At 47.8% G+C, this 22,435-nt stretch overlaps 1 protein-coding gene across 1 annotated transcript in view; it reads left to right on the forward strand.

Moving 5' to 3' along the window:
* Positions 1-22,435, forward strand: part of LOC120935802 (cullin-9-like) — an 82,487-nt gene that overhangs the window by 24,906 nt on the left and 35,146 nt on the right. Inside the window, exons 13-22 of the mRNA XM_040347864.1 lie at positions 6,985-7,159; positions 7,546-7,651; positions 8,231-8,326; positions 9,298-9,473; positions 9,553-9,686; positions 9,759-9,926; positions 10,140-10,246; positions 10,319-10,501; positions 21,604-21,761; positions 22,214-22,418. Coding sequence (XP_040203798.1) covers positions 6,985-7,159; positions 7,546-7,651; positions 8,231-8,326; positions 9,298-9,473; positions 9,553-9,686; positions 9,759-9,926; positions 10,140-10,246; positions 10,319-10,501; positions 21,604-21,761; positions 22,214-22,418 — 1,508 coding nt within the window. The remainder of the gene's footprint in view (positions 1-6,984; positions 7,160-7,545; positions 7,652-8,230; positions 8,327-9,297; positions 9,474-9,552; positions 9,687-9,758; positions 9,927-10,139; positions 10,247-10,318; positions 10,502-21,603; positions 21,762-22,213; positions 22,419-22,435) is intronic.

The raw sequence follows: 22,435 nt of genomic DNA on the forward strand, positions 1-22,435 counted from the left end.
ACCCTATGCCCAAAAGGGGCACAGGGTGACCCTAGACCCAAGAGTCATTAGTGACGCTGGCACAGGAGTACCCCACATCCTTCAAAAGTCTCTGGGTGTCCCGGGTCATTCCGTTACAAAGCTTATGAGCTGAATAAAGGGATCTAGTCCACTTCATCTCTACAGGAAGAACTCCGTCTATTTCTGTCCGGCACGTGGTATTTCTGTCCGGCGCGTGGTATTTCTGTCCGGCGCGTGGTATTTCTGTCCGGCGCGTGGTATTTCTGTCGGGCGTGGTATTTCTGTCGGGCGTGGTATTTCTGTCCGGCGCGTGGTATTTCTGTCCGGCGCGTGGTATTTCTGTCCGGCGCGTGGTATTTCTGTTGGGCCAAAGCATATGGATGAGAGTTCCATTGGATACGGACAGAGGGGCGATGTATACTCTCCCCAGGCATATCATTTGTGTGGAGTATAATATACTCTATGTCATGGGTCTTCAAACTACGGCCCTCCAGTTGTTCAGGGACTACAATTCCCATCATGCCTAGTCATGTCTGTGAATGTCAGTGTGTTACAATGCCTCATGGGATTTGTAGTTCCGCAACAGCTGGAGGGCGGTAGTTTGAGGATCCCTGATCTATGTATTATAAAGAGCTGTGTCAGTTGCTGCGATAATGAAATAGATGTAAAGGAACCCCAAATGGGTCAGGGGTTACCGCCGTTTACGATATTCCATTCCGAACCCAAGACAGCTTATCGACGCTCCACAATCCGGCAGACGAACCCCAATAACGAGACACCGCTCTGTTTGAGGTTCAAACAAATAGAGAATGTTTATTGAGAAGGCGGGCTCTTATATACACCAAAAAGAATACTTGCAGTAATCGGATGGACAATGACACACTCCACCCACAACATCATACAATGGTTACTAACGAGTCTCCAATACACATCTTTTAGTCACACTTTCTGGCACCAGGTCTGACATAATTAACATGAGCTAATTAACTACAGCTTATAAGTCAGACATCATGACTCCGGCTTCTCTCACCTGCTACACAATACACATTCCTTTAGTAGACATAAGTCAGACATCTGACCTTTAGATTGTGCTAACTCACAACACACATCTATCATCAATAGAACATTCACACAATACAGTGTCAATTAGCATAACACAATGAAAGGTTCTTGAGAGCCAGACTAAGGTTCATTTACATCACAGTAGCAGACGACATTAACACCTCACAGTCTGTGTTCCCACATTGAATGAGTCACTCTTCTATTGACCTGTTGGGTTCAGAATCAACAACCTGTAATTAGTTCTTGCAGACATTCTTAAATATATTGGCCCAGATTCAGCATAGCTTGCGCGATATTTGCGGGGGAGCAGGGCAACGATTTTGCCCTGCGCCCCCGCAAATATTTTGCGCTGCCCTCGATTCACGGAGCAGTAGCTCCGTGAACTGCGAGGGCGCGCCGGCAAATTTGCCCAGCGTAAGCGCGCGCAAGTTAAATGATCCCGCCGGGGGCGGGAATCATTTAAATTAGGCGCGCTCCCGCGCCGAGCGTACAGCGCATGCTCCGTCGGGAAACTTTCCCGACGTGCATTGCGGCAAATGACGTCGCAAGGACGTCATTTGCTTCAAAGTGAACGTGAATGGCGTCCAGCGCCATTCACGAAGCACTTACGCAAACGCCGTGAATGAATTTCACGGCGCGGGAAGGCCGGCTATACTTTAGCATTGGCTGCCCCTGCTATTAGAAAGGGCAGCCTTGCGCTAAAGTTGCCATACGGAAACTCCGTACCTGGCTTGCACGGGGGCCGCGCAAGTTTGTGAATCAGTTGGTAGTATGCAATTTGCATACTACACGCTGATCACAATGGGAGCGCCCCCTAGCGGCAAGCACAAGAATGCAGCCTAAAATCTGCGAGGCATAAGAGCCTTATGCCGCGCAGATTTTAGGCTGCAGTCGGTGTAACGAGGTTCCTGAATGAGGAGCACTCGTTACACCGGAGCAAGTAAGCAATTGCGCCGTGTAACTTATGGTTACACGGGCGCAAGTGCTTCTTGAATCTGGGCCATTGTGGATTACAGACCTAGGTTAACCACTTAAGACCCGGACCAAAATGCAGGTAAAGGACCTTGCCCCTTTTCGCGATTCAGCACTGCGTCGCTTTAACTGACAATTGCGCGGTCGTGCGACGTGGCTCCCAAACAAAATTGGCGTCCTTTTTCCCCACAAATAGAGCTTTATTTTGGTGGTATTTGATCACCTCTGCGGTTTTTATTTTTTGCGCTATAAACAAAAATAGAGCGACAATTTAGAAAAAAATGCAATATTTTTTACTTTTTGCTATAATAAATATCCCCCAAACAGATATAAAAAAATGTTTTTCCTCAGTTTAGGCCGATACGTATTCTTCTACATATTACTGGTAAAAAAAACCTGCAATAAGCGCTTATCGGTTGGTTTGCGCAAAATTTATGGGGCCATATTCTTATACATCTAAAGCGGCGGAACGTATGTACTTTACGTTACTCCGCCGCAAGTTTAAGTGGCAAGGTCCTGATTCTCAAACCACTTACCTGTAAACTTGCGGCGGCGTCGCGTAAAGTCCACCCGCGCAAGCCATCCTAATTCAAATGATCCTGGCAGGGGGCGTGGATCATTTAAATTAGGCGCGCTCCCGCGCCGATCGTAATTCGCATGCTCCGTCGGGTAAATTACCCGACGTGCATTGCGCTAAATGACGTCTCACGGACGTCATTTGTTTTGACTGTAACGTAAATGGCGTCCAGCGACATTCACGGACGACTTACGCAAACGACGTTAAATTTTGAAATTTCGACGCGGAATCGACGGCCATACTTAAAGCGGGAGTTCACCCATGTATAAAAAAAAATTCTCCCCTTAGCTTCCTGCTCGTTTTCTCTAGGGGAATCGGCTATTTGTATTGAAATATGATCCGTACTTACCCGTTTTCGAGCTGCATCTTCTTCCGTCGCTTCCGGGTATGGGTCTTCGGGAGCGGGCGTTCCTTCTTGATTGACAGTCTTCCGAGAGGCTTCCGACGGTCGCATCCATCGCGTCACTTGTAGCCGAAAGAAGCCGAACGTCGGTGCGGCTCTATACTGCGCCTGCGCACCGACGTTCGGCTTCTTTCGGAAAATCGTGACGCGATGGATGCGACCGTCGGAAGCCTCTCGGAAGACTGTCAATCAAGAAGGAACGCCTATTCCCGAAGCCCATACCCGGAAGCGACGGAGAGGATGCATCTCGTAAACGGGTAAGTACTGCACATATTTTAAAACAACTAGCCGATTCCCCTAGACAAAACGAGCAGGAATCTAAGGGGAAAAAGTGCCCTCTAAGGGTGAACCCCCGCTTTAACATTGAGTACGCCACCTAGGGGGCATCTTTATCTTTACGCCGCGTATCGCTTACGGAAATGACGTTAAAACACTACGGCGGGCAAGCGTACGTTAGAGAATCGGCGTGACTAGTCATTTGCATATTCTACGCTGACCGCAAAGGAAACGCCACCTAGCGGCCAGCGTAAATATTGCAGCCTAAGATACAACGGCGCAAGCCGTCGTATCTTAGGCATGTTTAAGTGTATCTCAGTTTGAGAATACACTTAAACATAGGAAACGGACTACGTAACTTGTTTAAGAATATGGCCCATAGTGTTTACAAAATAGGGGATAGTTTTATTGCATTTTTATAATTTTTTTTTTTTTTTTACTACTAATGGCGGCGATCAGCGATTTTTTTCGTGACTGCGACATTATGGCGATCACTTCGGACAATTTTGACATATTTTTGGGACCATTGTCATTTTCACAGCAAAAAATGCACTGATTACTGTGAAAATGACAGTTGCAGTTTGGGGAGTTAACCACTAGGGGGCGCTGAAGGGGTTAAATGTGACCTCATGTGTGTTTACAACTGTAGGGGGGCGGGGCTGTAGGTGTGATGTCATCGATTGTGGTTCCCTATAAAAGGGAACACACAATCAATGACGACACCACAGTGAAGAACGGGGAAGCCGTGTTTACACTCACCTCTCCCCGTTCTTCAGCTCTGGGGAGCGATCGCGGGACTCCAGCGGCCATCGGGTCCGAGTCCCGCAGGCCATGGAGCTCCGGACCGGGTCGCGACCCACCGCTGGGCTTTATACAATCACATACAGGTACGTGATTGTGACCAGCGGTGCCATTCTGCTGCCGTATATCGGCGTTAGGCGGTCCTTAAGTGGTTAAAGCGATCCAACATGTGTCCCTTATTTCCTGGCTCATATTTTGGGGGAGCTTCTGGGTCCCACTGCCCTCCCGTTACAGATCAGTGATGTCCCCTCTCATGTCATTTATAATTATCATTTCTCAGTCATCCTATGCCCAAAAGGGACACAGGATGGACTCAGACCCAAGAGTCATTAGTGACGCTGGCACAGGAGTACCCCCCATCCTCCAAAAGTCTCTGGGTGTCCCGGGTCATTCCATTACATATATGTATCACCTAAAAATAATAAAGCATCATCGGCGAAAAGAGCGCTATTTGTTCCTCCACCCCCATCTCTCCGAAATCCTCCAATATCTTCCGCTAGGGTTGTCCCGATACCACTTTTTTAGGACCGAGTACAAGTACCGATACTTTTTTCCAGGTGGTCGCCGATACCGAATACCGATACTTTTTTTAAATGTCATGTGACCGTTTTCAAACCACAATACAGACCAAGGAAATTTTCTTTAGAATTATGAAGAACTGGTGCATCATGGTGTGGGGCTGTTTTTTAGCATACGGTACTGGAAAACTACATATCATTGAAGGAGTGATCACTGCCAGTGCCACCTATCAGTGCAGCTCATCGGTGCCAGTGCCCAAAAGTGCAGCTAGCCAGTGCCACCTATCAGTGCAGATCAGTGCCCATTAGTGCATCAGTGCAGGGAGGCAGCTTATTAGTGCATCTCATCAGTGCCACCCAATCAATGCCAGTGCCACCCATTTATGAGTGCCATTCAATCAATGCCAGTGCCACCTATCAGTGAAATCCAATGGCACTGATAGGTGGCACTGGCATTGATTGGATGGCACTCATAAATGGATGGCACTGGCATTGATTGGGTGGCACTCATGAGATGCACTAATAAGCTGCCTCCCTGCACTGATATAGCACCCCCCCCCAAAAAAAAAAGTTAACCACTTCAGGTTCGTTGCAGCCAGTACTGTACCCACACTTCTTCTGCACAATTAAACATTATCTCATCTGTATGACAGTGACTTCCCCAGCGCTCCGCCTATAGTCAGTGTCTGTGTTCAGTACAGTACTGAAGGGGAGGAGCACGCTCAGCCTCGGCGCACTGGCACCGCCCGTGCTACAAGAGGCTGTGTTGTTGTGGATAGCCGCGGCTCTGCTGTGAATCATAGCAGCGGCCCACGGCCCGTGATTAAATGTTGTTCACTGCGTCAATTGGGCCTATATCATAATGCAGGCTGCAGCTGCCTGGACGTGTGGATTTATTATATAGCGGTCGTCGGCCGGCTGCCGGGCCCTGGTGAGAGAATTAAGTTTGGGCCTATATTATGATGGGGGCCTGGAGCTGCAGCTCCATCAGCCCCACAGTTAATCCGGCCCTGCCTCTATGCACCGCTCGATGTCACAAAAAACAAAAAAAAGTATTCTATTTTGGTATCGGGAGTACTAGCGCAAGTACTCGGTATCGGTCCCGATACTGGTATCGGTATCGGGACAACCCTATCTTCCGCCATTGCAGAGAGGAGTGGGGAATGGTGAGGACACACATCCATTCAGCTGGACTCTTTATATAGCAATTTTATCCACTTTATAAATCTTCATCCTATTCCAAATTGTTTTAAGCAGGCCCATAGAAATTCCCACTCTATACTGCTAGGTAGATTCACAAAGAGTTAGGCCGGCTTATCAGTAGAGTATCAGTAGATAAGCCGACCCAACTCTGAATCTACGCCGGCGTTTGTTTAAGTGTATGCTCAAACAGAGATACACTTAAACATAGCTAAGATAGGCCGGCTTGCGCCGTTCTATCTTAGCTTGCAATTTTTTGGATGGCCGCTAGGTGGCGCTTGCATTGCGGCCGGCGTAGATTATGTAAATGAGCTTTTACGCCGATTCACGAACGTACGCCCGGCCGCCGCAGTCGAATTACAATATTTGCAATATTTGTGTAGTGAGTGTACAGGGGGGAGGGGTGTACATGGGGGGGAGGGAGGGGTTGGGTAGTGAGTGTACAGGGGGGAGGGGTGTACATGGGGGGGGAGGGGTTGGGTAGTGAGTGTACAGGGGGGAGGGGTGTACATGGGGGGGGAGGGGTTGTGTAGTGAGTGTACAGGGGGGAGGGGTGTACATGGGGGGGAGGGAGGGGTTGGGTAGTGAGTGTACATGGGGGGGAGGGGTTGGGTAGTGAGTCTACAGGGGGGAGGGGTGTACATGGGGGGGAGGGGTTGTGTAGTGAGTGTACAGCTTGTATAACAAATAGCTCAACACTCAGCCATTAATGTCTAAACCACTGGCAACAAAAGTCAGGACACCCCTAAGTGAAAATCTCCAAATTGGGCCCCATTTTCCCTCCCCCGGTGTCATGTGACTGGTTAGTGTTACAAGGTCTCAGGTGTGATAAATTTGGTGTTATCGCTCTCACTCTCTCATACTGGTCACTGGAAGGACAACATGGCCCCTCATGGGAAAGAACTCTCTGAGGATCTGAGAAAAAGGGTAATTTCTTCAGTGTTGTCACATGAAAAGATTTACACAAATGTGACTGAGGGGGTGTACTTACTTTTGTCACATACTGTGCTGTATATTATATGATGTGCTGTGAATCTTCCAGGAGGAATAATTGGTGGGGTGTCGGGGCAGCACAGTTCTAATTAGGAGGGGGAGGGGAGTCCTGAGCTGACTGTCCATGTTAGTTATGTGACCGATCACTGACCCCTCCCCCCTCCTGCTGTACTTCCTATCAGCATCCACCAAGGCGGAGCAGAAGGAGGAGAAATGTTGGGAGAAGATGGACGTCTCCTCCAATCCTCATCGTGTGAGCCGACTGACCGATGGAAACCCCAAATCTTATTGGGAGTCGAGTGGAAGCCTTGGGTCCCATTCCATCACCATCCACATGCAGCGAGGGGCGGTGATCCGGTGAGCGGGGGGAGGGCCGAGGGAAGGTGAGCGGGGTGAGGGGCAGTGATCCGGTGAGCGGGGGGAGGGGCGGGGGTGAGGGGCAGTGATTCGGTGAGCGGGGGGAGAGGCAGTGCTCCAGTGAGCGGGGGGAGGGGCGGTGATCTGGTACTTTGTGTAGGTCGTTGTGTATCCGGGAATGCTGAGTGTGTTGGCGCCCCCTGCAGGCAGCTGGTGATGGTTGTGTCCAGTGAGCGGGGGAAGGGGCGGGGGTGAGGGGCAGTGATTCAGTGAGTGGGAGGGGTGAGGGGTAGTGCTCCGGTGAACGAGGGGAGGGGCAGTGGTCTGGTGCTTTGTGTAGATCGTTGTGTATCCAGGAATGCTGAGTGTGTTGGCGCCCCCTGCAGGCAGCTGGCGATGGTTGTGTCCAGTGAAGATTCCAGTTATATGCCGTCCCGAGTGGTAGTGATGGGAGGGGAGAACCAATCACACGTGAATACAGAGCTGAACGCGGTAAGTGACACATTCCCCCCTCTGAAGGAGAAAGACCTTAAACCGGGGGAAAACAACCTATGGGAGGTGAAATATCTACCATGACAACATGGCGATCTATGCCCGGCAGTGGGAGCAAATACCTGGATTTTACAGATATCTCCTCCCTGAAAGGGAGAAATCCGATCCACAGAAGTTCCATTTCTGGGTGGAACTCTACTTTAACTAGCAAGCCCTTAGAGGTCGGTAAGATAGGATGTAGGGCAGTGTACGGAGGTCAGTAGGATGTAGGGCAGTGTACGGAGGTCAGTAGGATGTAGGGCAGTGTACGGAGGTCAGTAGGATGTAGGGCAGTGTACAGAGGTCAGTAGGGCGGTGTACAGAGGTCAGTAGGGCAGAGAACAGGGCAAAAGACAAGGTGTCAGCAATGATGTGTAAAGGTGGGGTCAGGAAGTCTCAGGACCTGAGGGTCAGATGGGCTTGTAATTTGGGGTCAGGAGGGCATGCTTCAATCTTAAATATATCTTACCAGGTGTGGTAAGATGGGGGGGAGGGTTTGGGGGTGTCTGGGGTAATCACGGCTTCCTTATCTGTAACCAGGTGACCATCGCCAGCACAGCCGGGCGTATTCTGCTACTGGATGGTGTCACTCGTTTCTGGCCTATCATTCAGATCAAGATCAAGCGGTGTCAGCAGGTAAAGGGTGTGATGGGTGGGGAAGAGTGCACGTGGGGTGTGACTGGGAGGAAGAGGAGGGGGTGTGATGGGTGGGGGGGGTGTTTAAAGGGTGGGGGGGGCGCATTTGTGGTGTAAATGATGGGGGAGGAGGATGTGAGGGGTGTAACGAAACGTCCTGCCCTCCTCTAGAGCGCTTTCGTTATATTCTGCTTCCTCTAGTCTGAATATAGATATCAGATATTCCAACCGCTGATAACAACAAAACAAGACAAGACTCGTGTGATTGCTGAACATGGACTGTTTATTAGACCCAGAATACAAGTCTTGTATACAGTAGAAGAGGAGGTTCCCCCCTCCTGCTCATATTACTCTAACAATACACCTGTAACCAGAAACATCCATTAACATGAGCTAATTAACTAATCCCTTAAAGCAGCCAATGTGACTCCCTAACTACAATACACATTATCTTACATATCAACACAGAAGGGGTGTAACGGGTGGGGGAGGAGGGTGTGACGGGTCGGTGGGGGGCATATGGGATGTGGCTGTGGGGGGAGTGCATGTGGGGTGTGACAGGTAGGGGAGGAGGGTGTGATGGGTGGGTGGGGGGCATATGGGATGTGGCTGGGGGGAGAGTGTGGGGTGGGGAGGAGTGCACGTGGCGTGTAACTGGCGGAAGGGGTGTGACGGGTGGGTGAGGAGGGGTCGGTGGGGGGCATATGGGATGTGACTGGGGGGGAATTGTGGGGTGGGGAGGAGTGCACGTGGGGTGTAACAGGCGGAAGGGGTGTGGTGGGGGGGAGTGTGGGGTGGGGAGGAGTGCATGTGGGGTGTAACGGGCGGAAGGGTTGTGGTGGTGGGGGGGGGAGTGTGGGGAGGAGTGCACGTGGGGTGTAATGGGCAGAAGGGGATGGGCTGTGACAGGTGGGAGAGGAAGGTGTGCCGCCAAGAGTCCACCTTTTTGAGGTCTGGCTTCCCCTGTGCAGGGCGGGATTGACACGCGTGTTCGGGGCCTGGAGATCTTGGGGCCAAAGCCAACGTTCTGGCCGGTGTTTAAGGAGCAGCTTTGTAGAAGAGCCTTCTTGTTCTACACCAGCAGGGGGCGTAGCTGGGGGCAGGAGATCTGTGACAACAAGGAGAACCTACTGCAGCTCTTCAGCAGGTGAGCCACACCTCCTCAATTCTCCACCAATAGGATTTGATCTGGAAGGATGTGGTGGTCATGTTGGTGTTTGGTTTAGGTTGGAGAAGACGTTGTCCCAGGAGGAGGAGTTCATCGACCGTTTCCTCCCCGATGATGAGGCCGCTCAGGCTGTGGGCCGGATGTGCCGGGAGGCTCTGATCTCCCCCCTGGTGCAGAGTATCACCACCTCAGGTACAGGGAATTCTGGGAAATCTCCTGTGATTGGCCCCCCCGGGAATGGTGACGCACACTTCTCTTTTCCAGATCCTGGAGGAACGAGTCCTCTTCATTGGCTCCTCACACGTTACCTGGAGAACAGCCAATCAGGATTGTCCACCTTCGATTCCCGAGTGCGGAGACTGACCCGCCTCCTGGTCCAAGTGGACACCGCCCCCCCCGGCACCACCGGACTGAAACCCCCCAATAATACCAGTGAGTACTGTCTACCATCTTCTGATCTCCTCCTGGAGACCCGGCCACACCCCACAGATGGGCCCTCCCGGGAGCCGCCGTGTGGAAGATTATGGGCCGTCTGTCCCGGGAATTATTTAAATGAAGTCTGGCGGGGTGGGCGGGTTTTTCATGTAAAATAGGAGGAGCCTGCACAGCAGACATGTACCCTGCTAACCATGTGTCTTCCTATAGGTGGAGAGAACGGCGGCTCCTCCAGTGGGACAGTGAGCGCCTCCTGCTGTGGGGTGGGCAGTATGGTCGGGATGGCGGAGTGCTGGCAGGGGGTGGTTGAGCAGCAGGTAAGTGTCTCTGGAGGTGGGGGTTGGGGTGGCTGACGTTTGGGTCCGGCTGTAACGTTGTTTGTGCTCCAGGTGCGGCACTTCCTGGAGGAGCGGTGGAAGGAGGAGGATCCGGTTCCTGAATTCTGCTCCATGTACGCGGCGTACCGGGGGGCCCTGGAGGAAATGTTCGCTCAGCGGGAGCCGTTTTTACTCGCTTTACAGCAAGGATTCTGCCGGGGCGTGTCACACCTCCCATCCCCCACTGCACTACATGTGAGTGCCCCTCCCCCATCACTTTCAATAATATAACCCCCCTACCCGTGTCTGTATATGGTACAGCCCCCCTCCTCTTGTGTCTGTATATGGTACAGCCCCCCTCCTCTTGTGTCTGTATATGGTACAGCCCCCCCGTGTCTGCATATGGTACAGCACCCCGTGTCTGTATATGGTACAGCCCCCCTGTGTCTGTATATGGTACAGCCCCCCCCTGTGTCTGCATATAGTACAGCACCCCCCTGTGTTTGTATATGGTACAGCCCCCCTGTGTCTATATATGGTACAGCCCCCCTGTGTCTGTATATGGTACAGCCCCCCCCTGTGTCTGTATATGGTACAGCCCCCCTGTGTCTGCATATGGTACAGCCCCCCCTGTGTCTGCATATGGTACAGCCCCCCCTGTGTCTGTATATGGTACAGCCCCCCCTGTGTCTGTATATGGTACAGCCCCCCCCGTGTCTGTATATGGTACAGCCCCCCTGTGTCTGTGTATGGTACAGCCCCCCTCCTCTTGTGTCTGTATATGGTACAGCTCCCCCTGTGTCTGTATATGGTACAGCCCCCCTGTGTCTGTATATGGTACAGCTCCCCCTGTGTCTGTATATGGTACAGCTCCCCCTGAGTCTGTATTGATAAGGATTGATAACCCCTGACACAACTTCGGGGCATAACCCATTCTGCCTCTGATCCAAGTTCATAATAGTGAAACATGCAGACACGAGGGAAGTTAGTCTACATCCTCCACTGTCCAACGTCAAAGAGGAGGAACCTTTATTGCCGGCATAGCTTTATAGACAAAATGACATCATTCATGTGAGCACAACTGATTGGTCAGTCCATTTTCGGGTTTCTTCCTGTGACGTTTATTCTTGGCATCGTGGCACACTTCAGACTCACAGGGGCCATCTTTCTTCAGTCGATGGAGTGGGCCGGAAGGAGGGAGTTTAGGAGTGCAGTAGAAGGGGCCAAAATGAGTGAAGAGTAAAAGGGAGGAGTTTGGAGTAAGAAGTAACAGCTGTCTTCATTTATCACCTCAGAAGGGTTAATTAACTCTATACTGGTCCCTTCATTTAACCACTTCCAGACCGCTGTACGACTATATACGGCCTAACTTTAAAGATACATATCTCGGTAACGGCAGCAGCTGCTGCCACAACCGAGGTATCTATCTTTACTGTCAGTGGTTCTGGTAACGATAACGGCGGTCTCCGCGGCGGATTCGCCGCGAGATCGCCGTTATCGGCGGCGGGAGAGGGCCCCCCCCCCCCTCCCGCCGCTCTCCCGCGCCCTCCGCTGCTTACCGGAGCCGTCGGTAGCGGCGGAGGCGATCGGGACCATTCGGCAGCTGAGCGGGGACGAGACTGAAGGAAAAATCTCCTTCACCCGTCCCCATAGCTCTGCTGGGCGGAAGTGATGTCAAAACGTCAGTCCCGCCCAGCCTCTTAAAGAAACATTTTTTTTTTTTTGTCATTTGAAAAAATGACATTTTCCAATTTTTTTTTTTTTTTTTTTGCATTTTAGTCTAAATATAAGATCTGAGGTCTTTTTGACCCCAGATCTCATATTTAAGAGGACCTGTCATGCTTTTTTCTATTACAAGGGATGTTTACATTCCTTGTAATAGGAATAAAAGTGATCATTTTTTTTTTCCAGTGTAAAAAATAATAAAAAAAATAAAAAAAAATTTAAAGTGCCCCGTCCCGACGAGCTCGTGCGCAGAAGCGAACGCATACGTGAGTAGCGCCCGCATATGAAAACGGTGTTCAAACGACACAAGTGAGGTATCGCCGCGATCGTTAGAGCGAGAGCAATAATTATAGCCCTAGGCCTACTCTGTAACTCAAAAAATGCAACCTATAGAATTTTTTAAACGTCGCCTATCGAGATTTTTAAGGGTAAAAGTTTGACGCCATGCCACGAGCGGGCGCAATTTGTAAGCGTGACATGTTGGGTACCATTTTACTCGGCGTAACATTATCTTTCACAATATATAAAAAAATTGGGCCAAATTTATTGCTGTCTTATTTTTTAATTCAAAAAAGTGATTTTTTTCCAAAAAAAGTGCGCTTGTAGGACCGCTGCGCAAATATGGTGTGACAAAAAGTATTGCAATGACCGCCATTTTATTCTCTAGGGTATTAGAAAAAAAATATATATATAATGTTTGTGGGTTTTAAGTAATTTTCTAGCAAAAAAAACTGTTTTAGTCTTGTAAACACCAAATCTGAAAAACACCCAAAGTAGAGAAGTGGTTAAGGAAAGTAATATTGTAGTATATACCCATACATACATCTATTTATCAAGAAATAAAACAATATAAGAAAGGAAAAACAACATTTGAGTAGTTTTAGTAAAAAGTAGCATAACACAAAATAATCATTTTATTTAGCTCCATCACAGTCCCCCCTAAAATGACTATTTTATCAGTACTGCCCCTATGCTCTCTTTGTCCTTGTGTTTGGCCTCCCTACTGGCAACTCTTTTATGTTTCGCATAGCGTCCAGACAGGGCTAATCCGTAGTCCTTCAACGAAACTTCAGGAGGCGTTCAAACACTATTCTTTCCCTCACTTGAGAATGTGGTATGTGTTTTTCTTAACAGGTAATGAAGGATACGGTTAATATAACAAAACATTATCATAACCAATATAAGCAGAAACAAAATCGCTATACCTGAGTACAAATGTGTTAAGTGGCCTCTAGTTGTTCAGCTAAACCTTGGAGTGCATCCCTGTTTATAGTTAAAGCGGAGGTTCACCCGAAAATCTATTTTTTGTCACTAGATCCAGCATACTGCTGACATCTGCAGTATGCTGGATTTTTTTTTTTGTACTTATCGTTGTAACCGTATCTCTTCTCCGGCTCCGAGCGGGGAATCCGTCGGGGAATAGGCGTGATTCTCCGCTGCTTACGGCGCCTGCGCCTGCCGTGTAGAGCTGACTGCGCAGGCGCCGTAAAACCCGGAAGGATACGCCGCTCCGTGCAGGAGAAGAAATACGGCTAAAATGATAAGTACAAAAAAAATAAAAAATAATCCAGCATACTGCAGATGTCAGCAGTATGCTGGATCTAGTGACAGAAATTTGATTTTTGGGTGAACCACCGCTTTAACGAACCTCTGTTGGTTATAGTAAATATAATTAATCCAATCTACATTCTTATTTGAACCCTCTTCATCCCATTACTAAATTACATTTTGTAAAGCAACAATCTTACCAGATTACTGTATTTTTCTTCTTACTACACTTTCATTCATAACCATTTTAATTGTGCAAAAGAACATTAATTTATATTGGGCTTTCCTAAATATTTTTAGCCAGATTTAGGTAGCGTTACGCCGGCGTATCAGTAGATACGCTGACGTAACTCTGAATCTACGCCGTCCTAAATTTAGGCGTATTCTGGAAACCAGATACGCTTAAATTAGGCTAAGATACTAGCGGCGTAAGTCTCCTACGCCGTCGTATCTTAGGGTGCAATATTTAGGCTGGCCGCTAGGTGGCACTTCCATTGAGTTTGGCGTAGAATATGTAAATGACTAGATACGCCGATTCAGAAACGTACGTGCGCCCGGCACATTTTTTTTACGTCGTTTGCGTACGGCTTTTTCCGGCGTAAAGCTAGTCGAACAAATAGCTGGCCTAGTCAATGTTAAGTATGGCCGTCGCTCCCGCGTCGAAATTTGAAATTTTTTACGGCGTTTGCGTAAGTCGTCCGTGAATGGGGCTGGACGTAATTTACGTTCACGTCGAAACCAATGCGTCCTTGCGGCGTACTTTGGAGCAATGCACACTGGGATATGTGCACGGACGGCGCATGCGCCGTTCGTAAAAAACGTCAATCACGTCGGGTCACCATACATTTACATAAAACACGCCCCCTCATCCTCATTTGAATTAGGCGCGCTTACGCCGGCCCCATTTACGCTACACCGCCGTAACTTAGGAGGCAAGTGCTTTGTGAATACAGCACTTGCCTCTCTGACTTACAGCGGCGTAGCGTAAATACGATACGCTATGCCGCCTGAAAGATGCGCCGCCGTACCTGAATCTGGCTATTTATTTCTGAAAGAAACTTAATTATATTGAATTACACTATTTTTCAGAACCAATCGTACAGTATGATCGACTGAACCACATATGCTCTTGTCACACTATGACTGTTTAAACAAACACAAGGCAGCCTTAGTTCATCCTTCAGTGTAGACAAACATACAGGAAGTTCCACTGTGCTAATACACGGATCCATTTATAAAAGCACAATATTCCCCCCCCCCCCCCGATTAAATACATTCGTCAACCCAAAGCCTGAAAAAGTGACTTTTTGATTCACCACTGTGGCTCTATCACACTGCATCATTTATTCACAATGTATCAATACACTATTTTAACCAACCTTTCTTTTTAACATCCAGTTGTCACTAGACAAAGCTCAGTCAAAGCTGCGTATATTGACACCTCATGTTTTCCTTAAAATAACAAAATGGTGCAAAAACCCAAATTTTATTAAAATACCAATCATCATCCACATACACTTGTTACAATGTAAATGTATGAGAGAGAGATCTCTATATTAATCAAAAATACTAAATTAATAAGGGCTTTCTTTTAGATCTTCAAATGATTGTATACAAGTTCTCTTTTATTATTAAAGAAAGATTTGCCCTATAGTAAGCCTTTATAGTTTTTCCTAATTTCCTCATTTGTGAACTCCATTCCAGGTCTCTGGTTCACAGAAGGGAAAACTATCATAGCGTGTAACCTGATCTGCATCTCTATGCTAGGAACAAATTCCTTTCATGATCTCCAGAGAAAAACATCTGTTACTGCTAAACCCAAATTTTCCAAGCTTTGTATACCATACATTGTAAGATTCGTTAACAATCAAATTTATCGGTTTTCTAATTTTTAACCTTTTTTAAAAATAATTTTTACACATACTTGGTTTGTACATCAGCTAAAAATCATGTACATTACATTATAATGACGTTTCATGACTACAGCAGCGACAAAATATTGTTCAGAGGACAAACTCGTGAAATTTACAGACTAGCTCCAGCCTAATGAACTGTGAATTGGCCATTTTTCCCGAGAAACTCCTCCTCCCAACTAAAGTCTCCACTCTCATCAGAAACATCAAATTACAAAAACTTTTAACACTTGTTTGTTTTTAGTTTTTTTGTTTGTTTTTTTACAATGTTTAGATTGAACATAACTTTCATATTTTAATATTTTCCCTGGGGAACCTTAAGTAAATTAGAACAATCTACTACCTTCATTTAACAACCAAACCCCAGTTTAGAATCTTTTGTAAACATTGTTCAATCCTCAACTTATTATTAATTCCTGCAACCAGATCTGTAGGATTTTCTGTTAAATACTAAATACTATGGGCCAGATCCACAAAAGGGATACGCCGGCGTATCCCTGTTTCTATCTATGCGACTGATTCACAGAATCAGTTACGCATAGATATTCCTAAGATCCGGCAGGTGTAATAGTTTTACACTGTCGGATCTTAGGATGCAGTACCTCGGCCGCCGCTGGGGGCATTTCTCGTCGAAATTCCGCGTCGGGTATGCAAATTAGCACTTACGGAGATCCACAAAGCGGTTTCCCTTCGTGAAGTCTCCGTAAGTTGTTAGTTTGCAAACGCAAAATTAGGGCTACTTTTACAAAGTGTAAAGTTAGTACACCATGTAAAAGTATACCCTTCTTTCCCGCAACGCTGTCAAATTTAAAAATTGTTTTGTTTTTTTTTTCCCGCCGCAACTTTTTTTACCCGGCGCGATTCACAAAACTCGGCGTAACGTAACTTCGCGCAAAGCACGTCGGGAAAATCGCGTCGGAGCATGCGCAGTACGTCCGGTACGGGAGCGCGCCTAATTTAAATGGGACTCGCCCCATTAGATTTGGCACGCCTTGCGCCGGACGGATTTAAGTTACACCGCTGAAAAATTTCTAGGTAAGTGCTTTGTGGATCGGGCTTTTAGGTAGAGATTTTGCGGCGGTGTAACTTAAATAGGAAAAGTTAAGTTACGGCCGCTCGTTGTGGATCTGGCCCTATGTTGTTTACCATTATCTGAATTTTATACAGTTCTTTACACAATCTTAACCAATAGTTTTCTCTTAAAACTTTGTTATGATCCCATGTTTGTGCTTTTGAATGACCACATGTAATAACACATTTTCCTGTTTAGGGCTAAAATATTCATAAACATGCAGCATTAGTTTCTTCATTAACCACTTAAGGACCGGACCAATATGCTGCTAAATGACCCAAGGGGTTTTTACAATTCGGCACTGCGTCGCTTTAACAGACAATTGGAGTGGTCGTGCCACGTGGCTCCCAAACAAAATTGGCGTCCTTTTTTCCCCACAAATAGAGCTTTCTTTTGGTGGTATTTGATCACCTCTGCGGTTTTTATTTTTTGCTCTATAAACAAAAATAGAGCGACAATTTTGAAAAAAATGCAATATTTTATACTTTTTGCTATAATAAATATCCCCCAAAAATATCTAAAAAAAATAACTTGCCCTCAGTTTAGGCCGATACGTATTCTTCTACCTATTTTTGGTAAAAAAAATCGCAATAAGCGTTTATCGGTTGGTTTGCGCAAAATTTATAGCGTTTATAAAATAGGGGATAGTTTTATTGCATTTTTATAATTTTTTTTTTTTACTACTTATGACGGCGATCAGCGATTTTTTTCGTGACTGCGACATTATGGCGGACACTTCGGACAATTTTGACACATTTTTGGGACCATTGTCATTTTCACAGCAAAAAATGCATTTAAATTGCATTGTTTATTGTGAAAATGACAGTTGCAGTTTGGGAGTTAACCACAGGGGGCGCTGAAGGAGTTTTGTTTCACCTAGTGTGTGTTTACAACTGTAGGGGGTGTGGCTGTAGGTCTGACATCATCGATCGTGTCTCCCTATAAAAGGGATCACGCGATCGATGCAGCCGCCACAGTGAAGAACGTGGAAGCTGTGTTTACACACGGCTCTCCCCGTTCTTCAGCTCCGGGGACCGATCGCTGCACTTCAGCGGCGATTGGGTCCGCGGGACCCGCGGTCCCGTTCACGGAGCTTCGGACCGGTTCGCGGGAGCGTGCGATTGCGACCCACGGCTGGGTCCTAGTACAGGACGTACCTGTACGTACATGTGCCCAGCCGTGCCATTCTTCCGACGTATATGTGCAGTAGGCGGTCCTTAAGTGGTTAAAGAACTTCTTTACACTCATTCATTAATTCATTAATTAATTACCCTATGTAATATATCACAGTGATTATGGGACTCGGGGACTCAAAACCTGCAGCTACTTGGTCTCTTGCTTTAAACTTATCCGGGACCCCCCTTGGGACCCCTCTGGCATCTATATCAGAGCCTATATCCCCAGTCATCAACTATATTCCAACCCACAGATTCCCAGTGGTCACAATCGTCACCTATATCACATATATATATGGTTCCTGAACATGTTACCCTGCCAGTCTAATGGAGGGAAGGAGATTATAGAACAGTAATCAAATATAAGAAAAAAGATATATAGTTTCATCATATCTCATCTCCAGAGAATGTGAAGAAACTTCTTAACCATCACCCAATCACCAGGGAGTATGCAGTGAACACCTGTATCTAAATCAGGATCTGCAATGGAAGAAAATACTCGTACATGGATATTAGTTAATTATTTTTCAAGAGCGGTCACATAATTTCTCGAAGTATCAGACTGTGATTGCAACTGTCATGGATAAATAACAAACTAATCTAAAGGCTGTTTCAAACAAGATTTCAAAAGGGGATAATGAATGCTTCCCCCTTGGGGCCACTTTCCCACTACTCTGAGGGTGCTAAGGTATATGAAACGTTAATGTGGTACCCAGGACCTTGATCACTCTCTTATCACCTCAGTTACCCCATTTCTGATTCTGGAGCAATCAACATACAAGGTGAGGTAAGGCATTGGGGTCGGGGCACACAGGACAGAGGGTAGATGAGCGGATTCCACCTTCATGAGTTCAGAGCAATCATGTTCATCCAGGGTAGGAGCAGGTAGGTCTGCGCCATTCTCTTCTTTCTGTTTTGTCCAGAGACATGGCATGATACCCCCCCTTGGACAAAACGAAGGAGAGAAGAAGGGTTGGTGGGTTACAGAACACAGAATCCGGTATGGGCGGTGGGCAGGGTAGAGGGGGTATTTCAATACTGGGCACATGGGCCTGGGGCAGGATGGGTCAGGCTGGAGCAAGGCCTGTTTGCAGGGGGAGGGACCTCCAGCATAGAACAGCATGCGGGCAGAACCCATGCTTCCATGATAGTAGTGGTGTTGCTCAGCATACACACAGCAGTTTAAACCTTGGTCAGATCACCACTCGGTACAACAGCCGGTGTTCGATAGGTAATACCAACAGTCAAAACAGTAGGGGCACCAGTCCATAAACTGGACATCAGGCATGGTCTTGAAGGGGGGCAATAGCCGCATTAGCAGCCCTTGGGCACCACATTATTACAGTATAACAGGCAACAAGTCATATATTTATCAGGTCGTGGGTCACATTTCACCATCAGGGTAGGTAGCTCCTGTGAGGCTTTCTCAGCTGAGATGGTTGGGGCATAAGTGGAAAAAGGGAAGGTTGGTCTGGAACTCAGTGATAAATACAGGCAGGGCCCCACAGATCACACAATCTGACTGATAAAACGATAAAAATCAGTGTAGGCTCTGTCAGTGTACCCTCTGTCCCTTTTTTTTTGTTTGTTTTCACACACAGAGATGGCAAGGCATCTGTGACTCTTGCCACCCTCTTTAAACTACTCTGTGCAACAAGCCAGAACTGTGTCACCCCCTTCTCATACAGACAACCGCTGAAACAGCCCCATTCAAGTCAACATAGAACATGAAATATCAGCCGGCAGAATAGGGTGACAGGTTCTCCTTAAAAAAAAGACGTTGGCCCAGATTCACAAAGCACTTACGCCGACGTATAACAAGATACGCCGACGTAAGTGCAAATGTGCGCCACGTATCTGTGCGCCAAACCAAGAAACAGATATGCGCCTAAAACCAGGCTACACCCCGCCGACGTATCTTGCTTACGCCGGCGTAGAGTGGGCGTACATTTAGGCTGGGCGCATGGTGCCGCTCCCATTGATTAGCCATTCAAACATGCAAATGAGGGAAATACGGCGATTCACGAACCTGCGTGCGCCCGATGCAGGCTACGAGACGTGCGCGTAAGTTGTACGTCCGGCTTAAAGTTATGCCCCATAAAGGAGGTGCAACACGGCAGCAGACATGCAAAGGGAACACAAGCCGGCGTATTTTACGTTGGACATGTGTCTGGCTGGGCATAGGTTACGTTCACGCCGTATGCAGTGATCCGGCGTAGTTTAGGCAGTTGTTCCGACGTGGTTGTGAGCAGGCGCAGGGAGATGCGTCCACGTCACATGCGCAGTTCGTGATACGTATCTGTCTGGCGCTCAGCCCATCATTTGCATGGGGTCACGCGTCTTTTGCATGGGTCACGCCCACTTCCACCTACGCCGGCGTACACCTTCGAATCCCACGCCACGTTGGCGCAGCGTTGGGAGCACTGGCTTGCTGAATTCAATGCTTGCCTCTTCGATACGCCGGCATAGCGTACGGCGTTTGCGCTACGGCAGAGCAATGTGCGCCCGCTCTCTGTGAGTCTGGGCCACAGTTCAAGAAATTACCCGTCTTTGCTTGGCCAGAAACAGCAGGGAGGAAAAGAAACGTGTGTGGAGGGAGAGAGCCTGTTATACGGAAGAATACGGTGAAAGAGTATAAAATAAACTTCTCTTACCGCATGCCTAGGAGGTAATCGGTCTCCTTGTCCGAACAGCTTCACTCCATCCAAATCTCGATCCGCTGTGTCTGGTCAAGAAAACAAAGCCCACGTTGGCGCGCCAATTGATAAGGATTGATAACCCCTGACACAACTTCGGGGCATAGCCCATTCTGCCTCTGATCCAAATTCATAATAGTGAAACATGCAGACATGAGGGAAGTTAGTCTACATCCTCCACTGTCCAACGTCAAAGAGGAGGAACCTTTATTGCCGGCATAGCTTTATAGACAAAATGACATCATTCATGTGAGCACAACGGATTGGTCAGTCCATATTCGGGTTTCTTCCTGTGACGTTTATTCTTGGCATCGTGGCACACTTCAGACTCACGGGGGCCATCTTTCTTCTGTCGATGGAGTGGGCCGGAAGGAGGGAGTTTAGGAGTGCAGTAGAAGGGGCCAAAATGAGTGAAGAGTAAAAGGGAGGGGTTTGGAGTAAGAAGTAACAGCTGTCTTCATTTATCACCTCAGAAGGGTTAATTAACTCTATACTGGTCCCTTCATTTAAGGAGAGTAATATTGTAGTATATACCCATACATACATCTATTTATCAAGAAATAAAACAATATAAGAACGGAAAAACAACATGTGCATAGTTTTAGTAAAAAGTAGCATAACACAAAATAATCATTTTATTTAGCTCCATCACAGTATATGGTACAGCCCCCCCCCCCCAGTGTCTGCATATGGTACAGCCCCCCTGTGTCTGTATATGGTACAGCCCCCCTGTGTCTGCATATGGTACAGCCCCCCCTGTGTCTGCATAGGGTACAGCCCCCCTGTGTCTGTATATGGTAAACCCCCCCTGTGTCTGTATATGGTACAGCCCCCCTGTGTCTGTATATGGTACAGCCCCCCCTGTGTCTGTATATGGTACAGCCCCCCCTGTGTCTGTATATGGTACAGCACCCCCTGTGTCTGTATATGGTACAGCACCCCCTGTGTCTGTATATGGTACAGCCCCCCTGTGTCTGTATATGGTACAGCCCCCCTGTGTCTGTATATGGTACAGCCCCCCTGTGTCTGTATATGGTACAGCCCCCCTGTGTCTGTATATGGTACAGCCCCCCTGTGTCTGTATATGGTACAGCACCCCCCTGTGTCTGTATATGGTACAGCACCCCCCTGTGTCTGTATATGGTACAGCCCCCCCTGTGTCTGTATATGGTACAGCACCCCCGTCTCTGTGTACAGCAGGTTGCACATTGATCTCTCTGTATCACAGGTAATGGAGCGGTTTGCTCGGTACATTGATCGGCAGATTATTGCTGTTCGATCCGATTCCTCAGATTTCCAGTCAATGGAGAAGCTTCAGCAGTTCCTGGAATTTGTTCTTTTCCTATCAGATCTGGAAATGTGTAATTCCTTCGAACATTTCTACAGGTCAGTCCAACCAATGATCACATGACTCGTAGATAATAATTATGTATACATCAGGTGCGATGGGTGTATATAGAGGGGGGGTGGGGGTGCGATGGGTGTATATAGAGGGGGGTGGGGGTGCGATGGGTGTATATAAAGGGGGGTGGGGGTGCAATGGGTGTATATAGAGGGGGGTGTGGTGGGTGTATATAGAGGGGGGGTGAGAATGCGATGGGTGTATATAGAGGGGGGTGGGGGTGCGATGGGTTTATATAGAGGTAGGGTGGGGGTGTGATGGGTGTATATAGAGGGGGGTGGGGTGCGATGGGTGTATATAAAGGGGGGTGGGGGGCGATGGGTGTATAGGAAGGGTGGAGGGCTATGGGTTTATATAGAGGGGGGTGGGGGCGATAGGTGTATATAGAGGTTTGCTGCCTTATGATGTTGAATTTCTTTCCCATGATGCATTGCAGGCATTACCTGGCTGAGCGTCTGCTGACATTTGGACTTTGCTGGTTGGAGAATTTTGTGGTCGATCGGATCGGAATTTGTTTTCCAAACCAGTTTCCTCAGCAAATGTTAAAAAATCTGCAGGAGGCAAAAGATCTTCAGAGAGAAGAACATCTGTACTGGCTGAAGGAGGAGGACACTGAACTCCTATCAGAGGAGGAGGGGATGGTGAGAAGGAAATAGAT

Source organism: Rana temporaria, chromosome 4 (genome assembly GCF_905171775.1).
Source record: "Rana temporaria chromosome 4, aRanTem1.1, whole genome shotgun sequence".
In the NCBI taxonomy this organism is placed as follows: domain Eukaryota; kingdom Metazoa; phylum Chordata; class Amphibia; order Anura; family Ranidae; genus Rana; species Rana temporaria.